Source organism: Astatotilapia calliptera, chromosome 6 (genome assembly GCF_900246225.1).
Source record: "Astatotilapia calliptera chromosome 6, fAstCal1.2, whole genome shotgun sequence".
NCBI classification, from domain to species: domain Eukaryota; kingdom Metazoa; phylum Chordata; class Actinopteri; order Cichliformes; family Cichlidae; genus Astatotilapia; species Astatotilapia calliptera.
The window spans coordinates 23,975,466-23,988,462 of NC_039307.1; the positions used below are offsets into that span (position 1 = coordinate 23,975,466).

At 39.7% G+C, this 12,997-nt stretch overlaps 1 protein-coding gene across 2 annotated transcripts; it reads left to right on the forward strand.

Annotated features, from left to right (window-relative positions):
• The first annotated feature begins 324 nt into the window (after positions 1–324).
• Positions 325–9,578, forward strand: hadh (hydroxyacyl-CoA dehydrogenase). Of its 2 annotated transcripts, XM_026171229.1 has the most exons (8): positions 331–559; positions 1,311–1,439; positions 1,537–1,694; positions 3,169–3,295; positions 3,706–3,795; positions 8,897–8,969; positions 9,069–9,185; positions 9,286–9,578. In XM_026171229.1, the coding sequence occupies exons 1-8, from the start codon at positions 443–445 to the stop codon at positions 9,402–9,404; spliced, it is 930 nt and encodes a 309-aa protein (XP_026027014.1). In that variant the 5' UTR covers positions 331–442; the 3' UTR covers positions 9,405–9,578. The 2 variants fall into 2 exon arrangements, with proteins under 2 accessions (XP_026027013.1, XP_026027014.1); XM_026171228.1 differs by having other exon boundaries at positions 325–559; positions 8,897–9,185.
• The last annotated feature ends 3,419 nt before the right edge of the window (positions 9,579–12,997 follow it).

Here is a 12,997-nt window from a genome sequence, read left to right on the forward strand (position 1 = left end):
ATTAACTCGCAATTTCCGAATTAAGTTGGGAAATAATTAACAAAAAAATAACAAATAGAAAAAAATAAATAAAAATGAATGGCGGACTGGCAGTTTTGGGTGAGTGCGTGTGTGTGTCACTTAACAGAAATGATCGTTACTTACTGTAAAGGGTTACTCACCCTAATAAATCTAATTGAAGACTAAAATGTGCTTAGATACTCTATAGACTTGTGAAATGTATTAACTGTTGCTTAGGTTTCGCATTTCTTTTTTTTATTTAAAAAAAAAAACAACAACCAGCAAACACACAAAAATTTGACATCAAACTTCTGAAATCCACAGTCTGACCCCGGAGCAAGATGGCGGCGGTGCAGACGGATCTCACTAGTCCAGCTAGGGGGCTCCTGTGCACTGATATTAGTGTGTCCTTCACTTTGGACCCGAGCGGACACCGGTCAACATGGCTTTCGCAGCTTCTCAGATCGTCAGAGGCTTCTCGTCTTCAGCTGTCCGAAATGTTGTTATTAAAAATGTAACGATCATCGGAGGTGGACAGATGGGTGCTGGGATTGCACAAGTGAGTAAGCGAAAAAGGAGCAGTCTGGCCCGTGTTTAGCTAAGCTGCTAGTTAATTTCAATGGGTTAAGGCCAATTTGGCTGTCTGCGTTATACGTACGTCATATTCGCATAGTGGCACTGTGCAGGTTGTCTAGCACTAGTTATTCAAAACTTGTTATTGTCCTCTTTTATCGCCACTTACGCTTACAGGACACTAGTGCATGCAGAGTAAACACACCGCTTTGAATTTCAGTTTGTTGAAAATATAAAAATCAAAGTGGACTTTGACTCTGTGCATTAGAGTTTTTTGCATTCTCTCATGTTTACTCTTAGCTGTGCTGTAAACACAACATCCTGCTTACGTGGAGTTATATAGCTTGAAATAAGGTACTGGGCTCAGAGCCACCTCTTGGCAAGATTGTTCATGAACTGTTTAGACAGATGCAACTTGGTGGAGAGCATGCAAAGACCCTGTTACGTTTTTGTTTGATCACTTTTCTTTTAGATTCTGTTTATGTAATTTGGTGATAGTTTTCCGGGATTTTTCATTTTTATGTTACACATCAAGGTCAGTAAAGTTACCATATAAAGGATCCTGGTGGCCGTTAAGTGAACTTTATATTTGGGTGTAGTTGGCAGGTGTTCAAGTATGTCTGCCTAGCCTAGTCAAACTAACCCACAAAGAGTTTGAATGTGTCGGATTCAACCAAAACCGATCCCCCACTGGTGGCTGCGTTTGGAACAATCTTGAAATATTTTCTTTCTTTAAGGTTGCCGCATCAACGGGCCACTCTGTGACACTGGTGGACACGTCTGACGACATCCTCAAAAAGTCCATCAAATTAATTGAAGGGAGCCTTAAACGAGTGGCGAAGAAGAAGTTTTCCGATAAGCCAGAAGTGAGAGGCTGTAAATTTACTGACAAAATGAGCAGCAATATCAGCCACACCATGAAATTTGAGCAGTTTCTTAAAAATGTTGTTTGGTTTGTTTCAGGCAGGTGAAGAGTTCATCAAGAAAATTGTGCAGAAGGTGTCGACCTCGACAGATGCTGAATCTGCCGTTCAGGGCTCGGATCTTGTGGTGGAGGCCATTGTTGAAAATCTAAAGATCAAGCAGGATCTTTTCAGTAGGCTCGACAAGTTGGCACCATCGTAAGCTCTCCTTCAGTTCTGTTTATTTGTGTAAAGTGTAAAGCTTTTAGCTCTTGGCTTAGATCACCTAACATACAATGATGTGCAAAAGTCTTGAGCCACCCCTCATTTCTTTATATGTTGCTTCCAAGGAGCCAGACTTTCCTGTCATTTATTGAACTCTCAGTCTGGTGTTCAACTAACCCTGTGAACCCACGATCAAGGAGACGTAGGGTTTTCAGATTCATACTATAAGGCCTTTGACCTCAAGATCGGAGAGGTCATGATTTGCATTTCAGCCAGTGGTGTTGGAGATATTGTCAAAATGAATTATGAATGCAGAAAAGTACCTGACTGGCACCAACTTCATTTTTCTGCATGGCAATGATCCCAAATACACTGCCGTGCTGTAAAAGCATACCTGGATAAAAAAAATACACAGTGGAAGACTGTCGTGGATCGGCCTCATATTATTGTAGCAGTGTGGGATCATCTCAGCAGAGTACAGAACAAAAGGCAGCAAACCTCCAAAGATGAGTTTTGAGTTTCCTTCAAGAAGCCTGGAGAGCAATTCCTGAAGACTACTTAAAGAAATGACAAGTAGTGTATGCACGTATGAAGACTTTTGGTGGCACAAATGTACTTTCATGGCATTTATTTTTTAAATTAAATATATAGCCAGTTTGGATCTATTTTCAACTCCCAAAGGCAATTACGCAAGCAAACTTGATGACACCTCCCACCCAGATCCAGCAAAACAAATTGGACCAGACTGATTTAAGATTGTGTGACCAGACTTTTTCATGATTGTGTGCTCCCTGTCTTTTCTATGCTGACTTATCTCTCAGAGTTCAGCATCAGCTTGCACACTCTGCCTGAATGTGAACACCTTTTGGCACAGTCAGAAAGACTTGTAGGATAGTGATCATTAAAGTGTTCACCATTAGCTTACCATGGCCAGTAAGGGGGGAATTATTCAGATGTATGCTTTAGGAAAAGCAGCAGTACCACCTTATAAAGATACACCCCACTATAAATAAAATGTTGTAAATATTATTAGCAGGTTTTAAACAAAGTATAAAAATTAAAAGAGAAAAATATTCTCCATTAGTGTAAGAAGCAGGAGTAACTTCACAGACAGCTGATTGTTTATCCACACTGTGTAATCAGTCAGAAAATACTTGTCTCCCAGCTTGCCAGGGTCTACTTTTGTTAAGAGGACTTGGAAATGCTCAAAAAATGACAAACTGTAGACTCCAATGGCTTGTAGTCAAGCCAGTGTCCAGAGACAGTACCCAGCTGTAGCCACAAGATGGCAGTAATTTACATAATGGACACCAACACGCAACACGCCCAGACGTTGCTTGCCTTTCTTGTAGTGACCATGTTACAGATCAAGTTAAGTAAGTTGATCATGGCCTTGTTAAAGGCAATAAAAGGCGTATTTCTGCTTTATCAACTGATGTCTGTGATATGTGTTGATTTCTTTCTTTAGGCACACCATCTTTGCCAGTAACACATCCTCGCTGTCTATCTGTGACATCGCCAGCTCCACCAACAGGCAAGACAGATTCGGTGGCCTTCACTTCTTCAACCCAGTTGCTATGATGAAGCTGGTAGAGGTAGGGTCTTAAGAAAAGAATCATTATTAGCACGCTCATTTTCTTTATTTAACAAGATACAACACAAATAAACATCTTTAAATACCAGGAAGTAATATAACACATTTATACATGTATATCATGTATAATTGGCTCATATAGCTGAATCCTGTTTGCAAGAACAATAAAAGAGTTACTAACAGGATCTGTCTTGAGTTTTTTGTGTATTGTACATCATAATGCACGTAGTGGCATGCAGGCACACATGTCTTTATAGGATTACTATAAGTAGCCTATCCTATAGTTACGATAGTATAGTGATCTTTGTTTAACTTTACTATAGTTATAGAATTACTATATCTTGGGCAAACCCTGTATTATTAGAATTGCACTATTACAACAAAAGCTGCTAAAGTCTCCATCTTCCACAGGTGATTGGAACTCCTGCAACAAGCCAAGACACTTTGGATTCCCTCCTGGACTTCAGCAAAGTGCTTGGAAAAACACCAGTGTCCTGCAAGGTGAGGAGTTTTTGCCTATAGCTTAAGCAATAAAGTTGCTCATTTTGTATCAGTGGCTCACGTTAAGGTCTGGGATGTGTTGTATTAGATGGTAAGAAAATGGCTTGCACATGCTCAGTGTATTGGATTGCTGTGGCCGTCTGTGTTAAATCTTGAAGTCTTGGTACCAGATACTGCAGGTCTGCTTCAAAGGTCGGTTCTGAGCTGCTGTGTTGACACAAGAAACATAACCTGTTTTCACTACACTGCACTAAACCTTACCCAATATTACCCACAGAACTATGAGGTTTGATCATAAAATTCTTCAACTCCACCCATTTAAAAAAAGACAGTCAGACTGTCAGCACTAGTGTAACTTCATGCAGCTGCTGACGGAGAACATTTGGCCCACACAACCTGAGCTGTGGTGTGTGCCACTGTGTTTTCGCCACTCCAGAAGCAAAGCTTCGCTCACCACCCTCGTTGAACCAAATCCAGCGTGCATAGCAGACACACAAGTGCAAGTGGTTACGATGAGGCCGACAGCAGCAGCTGGAAGTGGTGCAGAATTTATAGTTTCCCAAAATACTGTAAAGCAAAATGTGGTTAAAATTCAGTAAATAACAATAAGGGATTCAATCATGTCAAGCTATTTGCTAACATGCACACTGTAGTAATATGCATGCTTCATGAATCCAAGGCTGAATTTCACATGCACACTTATTTTGTGTGTATTTAAATGGACTTTTGTAGTGCTTGTCTACTCAAGAAAACACAAAGTTGGTTTTTTTTTTGTTACTACAAGTCTTATTCACCAAACACCAAGCATGTTCATTCATAGTTTCATCTATACCTAAGTGCTTTGTCCAACATTCACACACACTCACGCTTGGGGCATAAATAAAAAAAATAAAAGGATGCATTGAGCCAGGTATTGATCCACCGATTTGTAGATGACCTGCTCTACTCCCTGAGCCGCAGGTCACAAAAGTCTTAATAGGGACTTTTAGTCTTCCTTTTTCTGCACACATTAGTTCAATTCAATTCAGTTTTATTTATATAGCGCCAAATCCAGTGTTGGGGAGTAACGGAATACATGTACCGCCGTTACGTATTTAGAATACAAAATATGAGTAACTGTATTCCGTTACAGTTACCGTTTAAAAAGGTGGTATTCAGAATACAGTTACTTTGTTGAAATAAATGGATTACACTGCGGTACTTTCCTGTTTCATTTTGTCGCGGGTCAGGACTGTTTGGGTTTTGTTTGACAGCTACGTTCTTTCGTTCCAGGCGGCAGCGTTACGGTTGCCATGGTTACAGGGCGACGCTCTCTCTCTCTTTCTGCGACTGTGTGTTTCCTGGGTGAGAGAGCGCCTTTTCGTTGTTGTTGTTGTGCTAAGCTAACAGGCATTATGCTACAAGCATAGCTCTAAAGAATGTAGCATCATGGGCAGTATAGTCCGTGTTGCAGGGAGAATGGACTGCCAATCACGTTATGGGTCTGTGAGCGCGAGGAGGGAGAAAAAGGCGAGTGGAAAGGTACGAGTTGTCGTCGAGGAAAAACGGGAGCTGGAAGCATGTAAATATAATAATAACCACTGCAGCCAAGAAGAGTGCCTGACGAGCCCAGTTGTAAGTAAGCTATTAAGACTCGACTGTACACTGTGTTCGTGTTTTCCTCCGAAAACAATAAGTTCCGTTGGAGCAGCCTTTCAACGCCTCTCTCTGTCTCTCGCAAGAAAGGTTGACCCACACAACAAAGTAAAGCTAGTTTTCGGCTACGAGCCGACAGGGACCCCGCCGTATTAGTCAGAGGTCCCTTTACTACAGTTCGGAGTCGCGGACCTTCAGTAATAGTAATAAATCACACAGCAATAGTACATTCACGTTGTTGTAAAAAGCATGATAATATATTAAGTAATCCAAAGTATTCAGAATACGTTACTCTCATTGAGTAACGTAACGGAATACGTTACAGAATACATTTTGGGGCATGTATTCTGTAACGGAATACATTTTAAAAGTAACCTTCCCAACACTGGCCAAATCACAACAAAAGTCACCTCAAGGCGCTTTATATTGTACAGTAGATACAGAGAAAAGCCCAACAATCATATGACCCCCTATGAGCAAGCACTTTGGCGACAGTGGGAAGGAAAAACTCCCTTTTAACAGGAAGAAACCTCCAGCAGAACCAGGCTCAGGGAGGGGCGGCCATCTGCTGCGACCGGTTGAGGTGAGAGAAGGAAAACAGGATAAAGACATGCTGTGGAAGAGAGACAGAGGTTAATAACAGATATGATTCAATGCAGAGAGGTCTATTAACACATAGTGAGTGAGAAAGGTGGCTGGAAAGGAAAAACTCAATGCATCATGGGAATCCCCGGCAGCCTACGTCTATTGCAGAATAACTAAGAGAGGATTCAGGATCACCTGGTCCAGCCCTAACTATATGCTTTAGCAAAAAGGAAAGTTTTAAGCCTAATCTTGAAAGTAGAGATAGTGTCTGTCTCCCGAATCCAAACTGGAAGCTGGTTCCACAGAAGAGGGGCCTGAAAACTGAAGGCTCTGCCTCCCATTCTACTTTTAAATACTCTAGGAACAACAAGTAGGCCTGCAGAGCGAGAGCGAAGTGCTCTAATAGGGTGATATGGTACTACAAGGTCATTAAGATAAGATGGGGCCTGCTTATTTAAGACCTTGTATGTGAGGAGCAGGATTTTGAATTCAATTCTGGATTTAACAGGAAGCCAATGAAGGGAAGCCAAAACAGGAGAAATATGCTCTCGCTTTCTGGTCCCTGTCAGCACTCTTGCTGCAGCATTTTGGATTAGCTGAAGGCTTTTCAGCGAGTTTTTAGGACATCCTGATAATAATGAATTACAGTCGTCCAGCCTGGAAGTAATAAATGCATAAACTAGTTTTTCAGCGTCGCTCTGAGACAGGATATTTCTAACTTTAGAGATTTGTTTGACAACTTCTCTTTCAAGGATTTTTGATATGAAAGGAAGGTTGGAGATTGGCCTATAATTAGCTAAGACTGCTGGGTCTAGAGATGCTTTTTGAGTAAAGGTTTAACTACAGCTAGCTTGAAGGCCTGTGGTACATAGCCGATCATTAGAGATAGGTTGATCATATTTAAGATCGAAGAATTAATTAATGGCAGGACTTCTTTGAGCAGTTTTGTAGGAATGGGGTCTAAAAGACAAGTTGATGGTTTGGAGGAAGTAATTATTGAAGTTAACTCAGAAAGATCAATTGGAGAAAAAGAGTCTAACTTAACATCAATGGTACTAAGAGTAGCTGTAGATATTACATCTGTGGGATGATTATGGTTAATTTTTTCTCTAATGATAAAAATTTTATTTGTGAAGCAGTTCATGAAGTCATTACTAGTTAACGTTAAAGGGATTGTTGGCTCAAAAGAGCTCTGACTTTTTGTCAGCCTGGCTACAGTGCTGAAGAGAAACCTGGGGTTGTTCTTATTTTCTTCAATCAGTGACGAATAGTAAGATGTTCTGGCTTTGCGGAGGGCTTTCTTGTAAAGCAGCAAACTATTTCTCCAGGCTAAATGATGATCCTCTAAATTTGTAACACGCCATTTCCTCTCCAGATTACGAGTCATCTGCTTTAGGGTACGTGTTTGAGAATTATACCACGGAGTCAGGTACTTCTGATTTGAGGCCTTAGTTTTCACAGGAGCTACAGTATCCAGAGTCGTACGTAGTGAGGAGGTAAAATTATTAACAAGATAATAATTTGGTTGATGGGGTAGTATTCAGATAGCTGCTCTGCTCTATGGGTACTGAAGATGCTAACAGTGGGTGGATTATATTCTTAAACTTAGTTACAGCGCTTTCAGAAAGACATCTACTTTGATAAAGTCTACTCTCCCCTGCTATGTAATCAATTATTGTAAATGTAAATGTTATCAGGAAATGATCAGACAGGAGAGGGTTTTCAGGAAACACTGTTAAATGTTCAGTTTCTATGCCATCTAGAGTGTGATTAAAGTGGTGGGTGGGTTCTTTTACATTTTGAGAGAAGCCAATTGAGTCTAATAACAGATTAAATGCCATGTTGAGGCTGTCATTTTTAGCATCTACATGGATGTTAAAATCACCCACAATAATTATTTTATCTGAGCTCAGAACTAAATTAGATATAAAGTCTGAGAAATCAGAGAGAAACTCTGTGTAAGGCCCAGGTGGACGATAGATGATAACAAGTAAGACTGGTTTCTGAGTTTCACAGCTGGTGTGGACAATGTTAAGCACCAGGCTTTCAAATGAATTAAAAGTCTGTCTTGGTCTTTCGTTAATTAATAGGCTGGTGTGAAAAATTGCTGCCACACCGCCCCCTCGGCCTGTGCTTCAAGGTTTCTGGTAGTTAGAATGACTCGGGGCCCGGGGGTGTTGATTCATTTAAACTAACAGAATCATCCTGCTGCAACCAGGTTTCTGTAAGGCAGAGTAAATTGATTTGTTGATCAATTATTAAGTCATGTACTAACAGAGACTTGGAGGAGAGAGACCTAATATTTAATAATCCTCAATGTTTTACTCTTTGGTTCAGATGTGGATACTGTATTGTTCTTTCTTTGTAATTTTTTTATGTTTAAGTTGTTTGTTGCTGGTTTTTAGTTTGTTTTTTGTCTTTTTGGGAGCTGACACAGTCTCAATGGAGATGGGTTTTGGGGGGGGTAGCAGGAGGAGAGAAGCTGCAGAGAGGCGTGTAAGACTGCAACTCTGCTTCCTGGTCCCAACTCTGGATAGTCATATTTTGGGGGGTTTAATAAATTTGTCCATATTTCTAGAAATGAGAGCTGCTCCATCCAAAGTGGGATGGATGCCGTCTCTCCTAACAAGACCAGGTTTCCTCCAGAAGGTTTGCCAATTATCTATGAAGCCTACATCATTTCTGGGACACGACTCAGACAGCCAGCAATTTAAGGAGAACATGCGACTAAACATGTCACTGCTGGTCTGATTGAGGAGGGGACCAGAGAAAACTACATTGTTTTGGCAATGATTTAACAGAGTACACATGTGAACAACTCTGCTTTCTGTCTTTAGTGTGGAACTAAAACCTTAATCATGTTGAACCTCTCTTCATTCAGGATACCTCTGGATTCATTGTGAACCGTCTACTTGTTCCATGCATGATGGAGGCCATCCGGTTGTATGAGAGAGGTGTGTGTACCTGCTGTTTCTACAGCTCCTTCAAGCATCCTTCAAGCTTTTCACCGATTCCTCTAACTTTGTTGATATTCTGTTTTTCTAACCTCTCAGGCGATGCATCCAAAGAAGACATTGACATTGGTATGAAACTCGGCGCTGGTTATCCCATGGGGCCATTTGAACTTGCTGATTATGTAGGACTAGACATAGTAAAGGCTGTTATTGAAGGTGAGTAAAAATCCATAGACACTGTAGTTGTTTATGTGATTTTGATTTAAACATGTGACAGCCTGTGATGAGATGGGACCGTCTGTCTGTATGTCTTTAGCCTTCAAGACAAAGGATCCTAAGAACCCTCTCTTTGATTCGAGTGACCTGCTGAACAAGCTGGTTGCAGAGGGCAAACTTGGCATAAAGACAGGAGAGGGATTCTACAAGCACAAGTGATCTGCTGTGAATGTGTGCATTGATCACTGAAACTAGCTCAACAACTGATCAGACACTGGAATAGATAAGTGCCTTTGCCGTGTGCATTAAAGAGCAACTGTTTGCTAAGTCAGCCTGTCAGTTTCCTTTCAGTGTCCAGCGAATTTTAAAGCTGAATAAAGAGATTTTTAAATACTTGCTGTCTGTTGTTATTTTTAGAGTGAGAGATATCGATGACTTATTGGATGTGCAGGTATCATATTTATGAGCATCAGTTAAAAAAGGAAAACATTTTAATGGTAATAGAAGAATGATGATATTGTTAAGACAAAGACTAAAATGTAAGTGGTTGTGCCATAGAAGGCAGCCCTCAAACTAAACTTTTGAAGTTGCTATGATGGATACTTTCATACTGGACTTTCAAGTCAACTCAAGTGGCTTTATTGTCATTTCAGCCACGTGGAGTGGCTGAAATGACAGTGAAGCGAGACAGCGTTCCTCCAAGACCACGGTGTTACATATAACAGACAATCAGCACAGGACTACATAAAGTGCAAGTGTGCAAAAATTGCAAACTGCAAAAAAAAAGAAAAAAAAGAAAACCGTGCAACACAGTCGTGAGTCATCAAAGTGAACAGCAGTGGGCTGAGCACACAGCCCTGAGGGGCTCCAGTGCTCAGTGTGGTGGTGTTCCTGATGCTGTTACCGATCCCAGCTGACTCAGGTTTCTCCGTCAGAACTTTCATGATGTATCCAAAAGACAAAAGGTTTAAATAAAGCTTTGTTTGCTAAAAAGTTCATAATATCATTTTAAAAGTTGATAGCATAAAAGTGTTGTTTTCACACGGTCTTTGACACTATTACTAGTGATTGCTGTGTGCACAGAACAATGAAATAAATTATAGAATGATTATTATAATAATTACAGTAACACTGCTTTAATGTATTTTTTTTTTAGGTTTTGGGGTTTGTTTTAGTAACGGACATAAAGCCACTCAACCTTTGAGCAGAGTCTGACTCTGTCTGCCCTGACTGGTGCAGAATTCATATGAATTCATACTTTTGGATCCTCAATTCTCTTTTATGGACTGATTTACGTTTTTCACAGCAACTTTGGGAACAGAAACAGGTATCTGAGATGCTTTCAGACATTTGCTGTTATGACAGCGGCCAACTCTCATTAGAAATAAATGCTCATAATGTGCAACTTTGCTCTGCGCACACAAGAATTACAGTATGCACACTGATGAAAGAAAGACATAGGACTTTTTAATTCTACTTTTGATTTGGAAGTTGGATGAATAAAATATACTATTCACAGAGAGGACATTTTGTGTGAAAGAACTAAATTATTTTTGAATAATTTCATAAAACGGGCCTGAAAGACAGCTTCAGGCTGGAGAACTATTCCTGAATACTGCTCGAAGAATAGATGTGATCATACCAAGCAGTAAGTCAGCATTGGGTAAAACATAAAAAAAGATCCTGTGTTGCTCAAGACTTTTGTACACTACTGTATAGTGTATAGGCTATTCCTACAACAAAAAATATTCTGGGAGTGTGAGTCACTGATAAGTGGTGAGAAAGGTGTCAAGAAAAGAAGAAAGTTGTGAACACAGCACTTCAGTAGTAACTTTTTTCTTACAGCTAGTCCCAATCACTTGCGTTTTCTTCCTGTTGTGTTTTCACCACTAAACAGCTTTGAGTTGTACTATAGATTTATTTAATTATTTGATTTCACCAAATGCTTCATTGATCCCCAATCATGATCAGGATTTGTTTTTCAGACCACATTTCTTCGTCCAAGATAATGGTTCACTTGCAGGGTTTTTTGTTTCCAGGTAGGCTCTTTCTATTGTTGTTTACCCAGTAAGCAGCACTGGAAAATATGTACACAAGAATGAACTGGCAGTGTACAACTTATCATGTCTTTGCAGTTCCTGTTGCTTTCTTTTTTAAGAAAAGGGAAGCTATTTTTCCTCTTCTGTGTGTCCTCTGCATTCTACAGAATTTAATCTACATCATTTTTCAGTGCTTACTCTTGTGTTCTTATGCTTTGCCTAAAGTAAACACTCCACACGGTGCTTCAGTTGAGTTCTCCGCATGCTGTTTGCTCAAAATGCACAGCAATCTGCTTATATGGCGTTTGTATATCTGCACAGTGCCATCTGTCAACAAGGTTATGTAAAAACAACTAAGACAGATTTAATGTAAAGGAGCCATGAACTTATCATCAAGGTCACTTTTCTTCAAAGTTTTATGGTTAATGTTATATTAATATTTATGTTGATCACGTCTCCTTCCAAAAATAACAAGCAGCGATGGCTTTGAAATGATCTTGAACCGTTTTCTTTAAAGGTTGCCACATCAACGGGCTACTCTGTCACACTGGTTGACGTGGGTGACAGCATCCTCAAAAAGTCCATTAAAACAACTGAAGGCAGCCTCAAGAGTGGCGAGAAGAAGTTTAAGATAAGGCAGAGGTGCAGTTAACAGGCTACTGTTCACTGGTTTCACCAGACTTAAGCTACTGTGCAGAGGTCTGGGGCAACAACTATAAAACAACATTACATTCACTTTTTACTCTTCAAAAAAATAAAGCAGTTCAAATCATCCACAATGCAGGTTATAGGGAACATACAAACTCACTATTTTTGCAGTCTGAAATATTGAAAATTGCTGATCTAGTGAAATTCCAAACCCCACAAATTCTATTCAAAGCAAAAAAAAAAATTCAGAGTATGTTTTCTTTGAAAGAAGTAAGTTATAATTTAAGGGGTTTTTGTGACTTCAAAACAGGGAAGGTACGTGCTACAAGAAAAAGCTTTTGTGCTTCTGTTCATGGAGTGAAACTGTGGAACAGTCTGAATATGGAACTAAAGCAATGTCCAAACATGAAACAGCTCAAAAAGAGTTATAAAAATATGATCTTCTCGAACTATAAAGAAAGGGAATATTGAAATTGAGTGAATGTCTCTATTTAAAAAATTTCATGATGTGATATTATAGTATATAGTATATATTGTATTCAGATATCTGTTCACTATTTTTATTACAGATTATATCAGTAAGGAAGCTGACTAAATATTAACTGATAACTTATGGCAAAGGGGTGGGATTAAATAAGTGTGTACTTCTTCCCACTCCCTTTCAACATGTAAATGAACCAGAACGGTAGAAATATTGAAATGTATTGATTTTGTATAGTATTTCTTTTTTTTTTATCTCTTATTTTCTTTACCAAATGTACCTGTATATTGTTTACATGTTTGAAATAAATTAACAAAGAAACAAACAAGCAAACATGAACAACCAGATCATTAATCCTGTGAAATGTGTGCAATATCTGGATAACGTTGGGTTTGGTTTGTTTCGGGCAGGTGAAGAGTTCATCAAGAAATGTCGTTGCAGAAGGTGTCGAGCTCCACAGACGCTGCATCTGTGGTTCAGGGCTTGGATCTTGTGGTCGAGGCCGTTGCTGAAAACCTAAAGATCAAGCTTTAGATCTTTCATCATAAACTCTGTCTCGGTTCTTTTTGCTGTTGTAAGCTTCGGCTCTATTGAACACATAAGATATATGGACTGTTGCAAAGCTGCAGATGGGCCTGTTTTTG

Coding starts and splice junctions, on each gene's coding strand:
- hadh (XM_026171228.1), top strand. CDS start 443: ATGGCTTTCGCAGCTTCTCAGATCGTCAGAGGCTTCTCGTCTTCAGCT. Junction 1,440..1,536: donor AGTTTTCCGATAAGCCAGAA/GTGAGAGGCTGT, acceptor GGTTTGTTTCAG/GCAGGTGAAGAGTTCATCAA. Junction 9,186..9,285: donor AGTAAAGGCTGTTATTGAAG/GTGAGTAAAAAT, acceptor GTATGTCTTTAG/CCTTCAAGACAAAGGATCCT.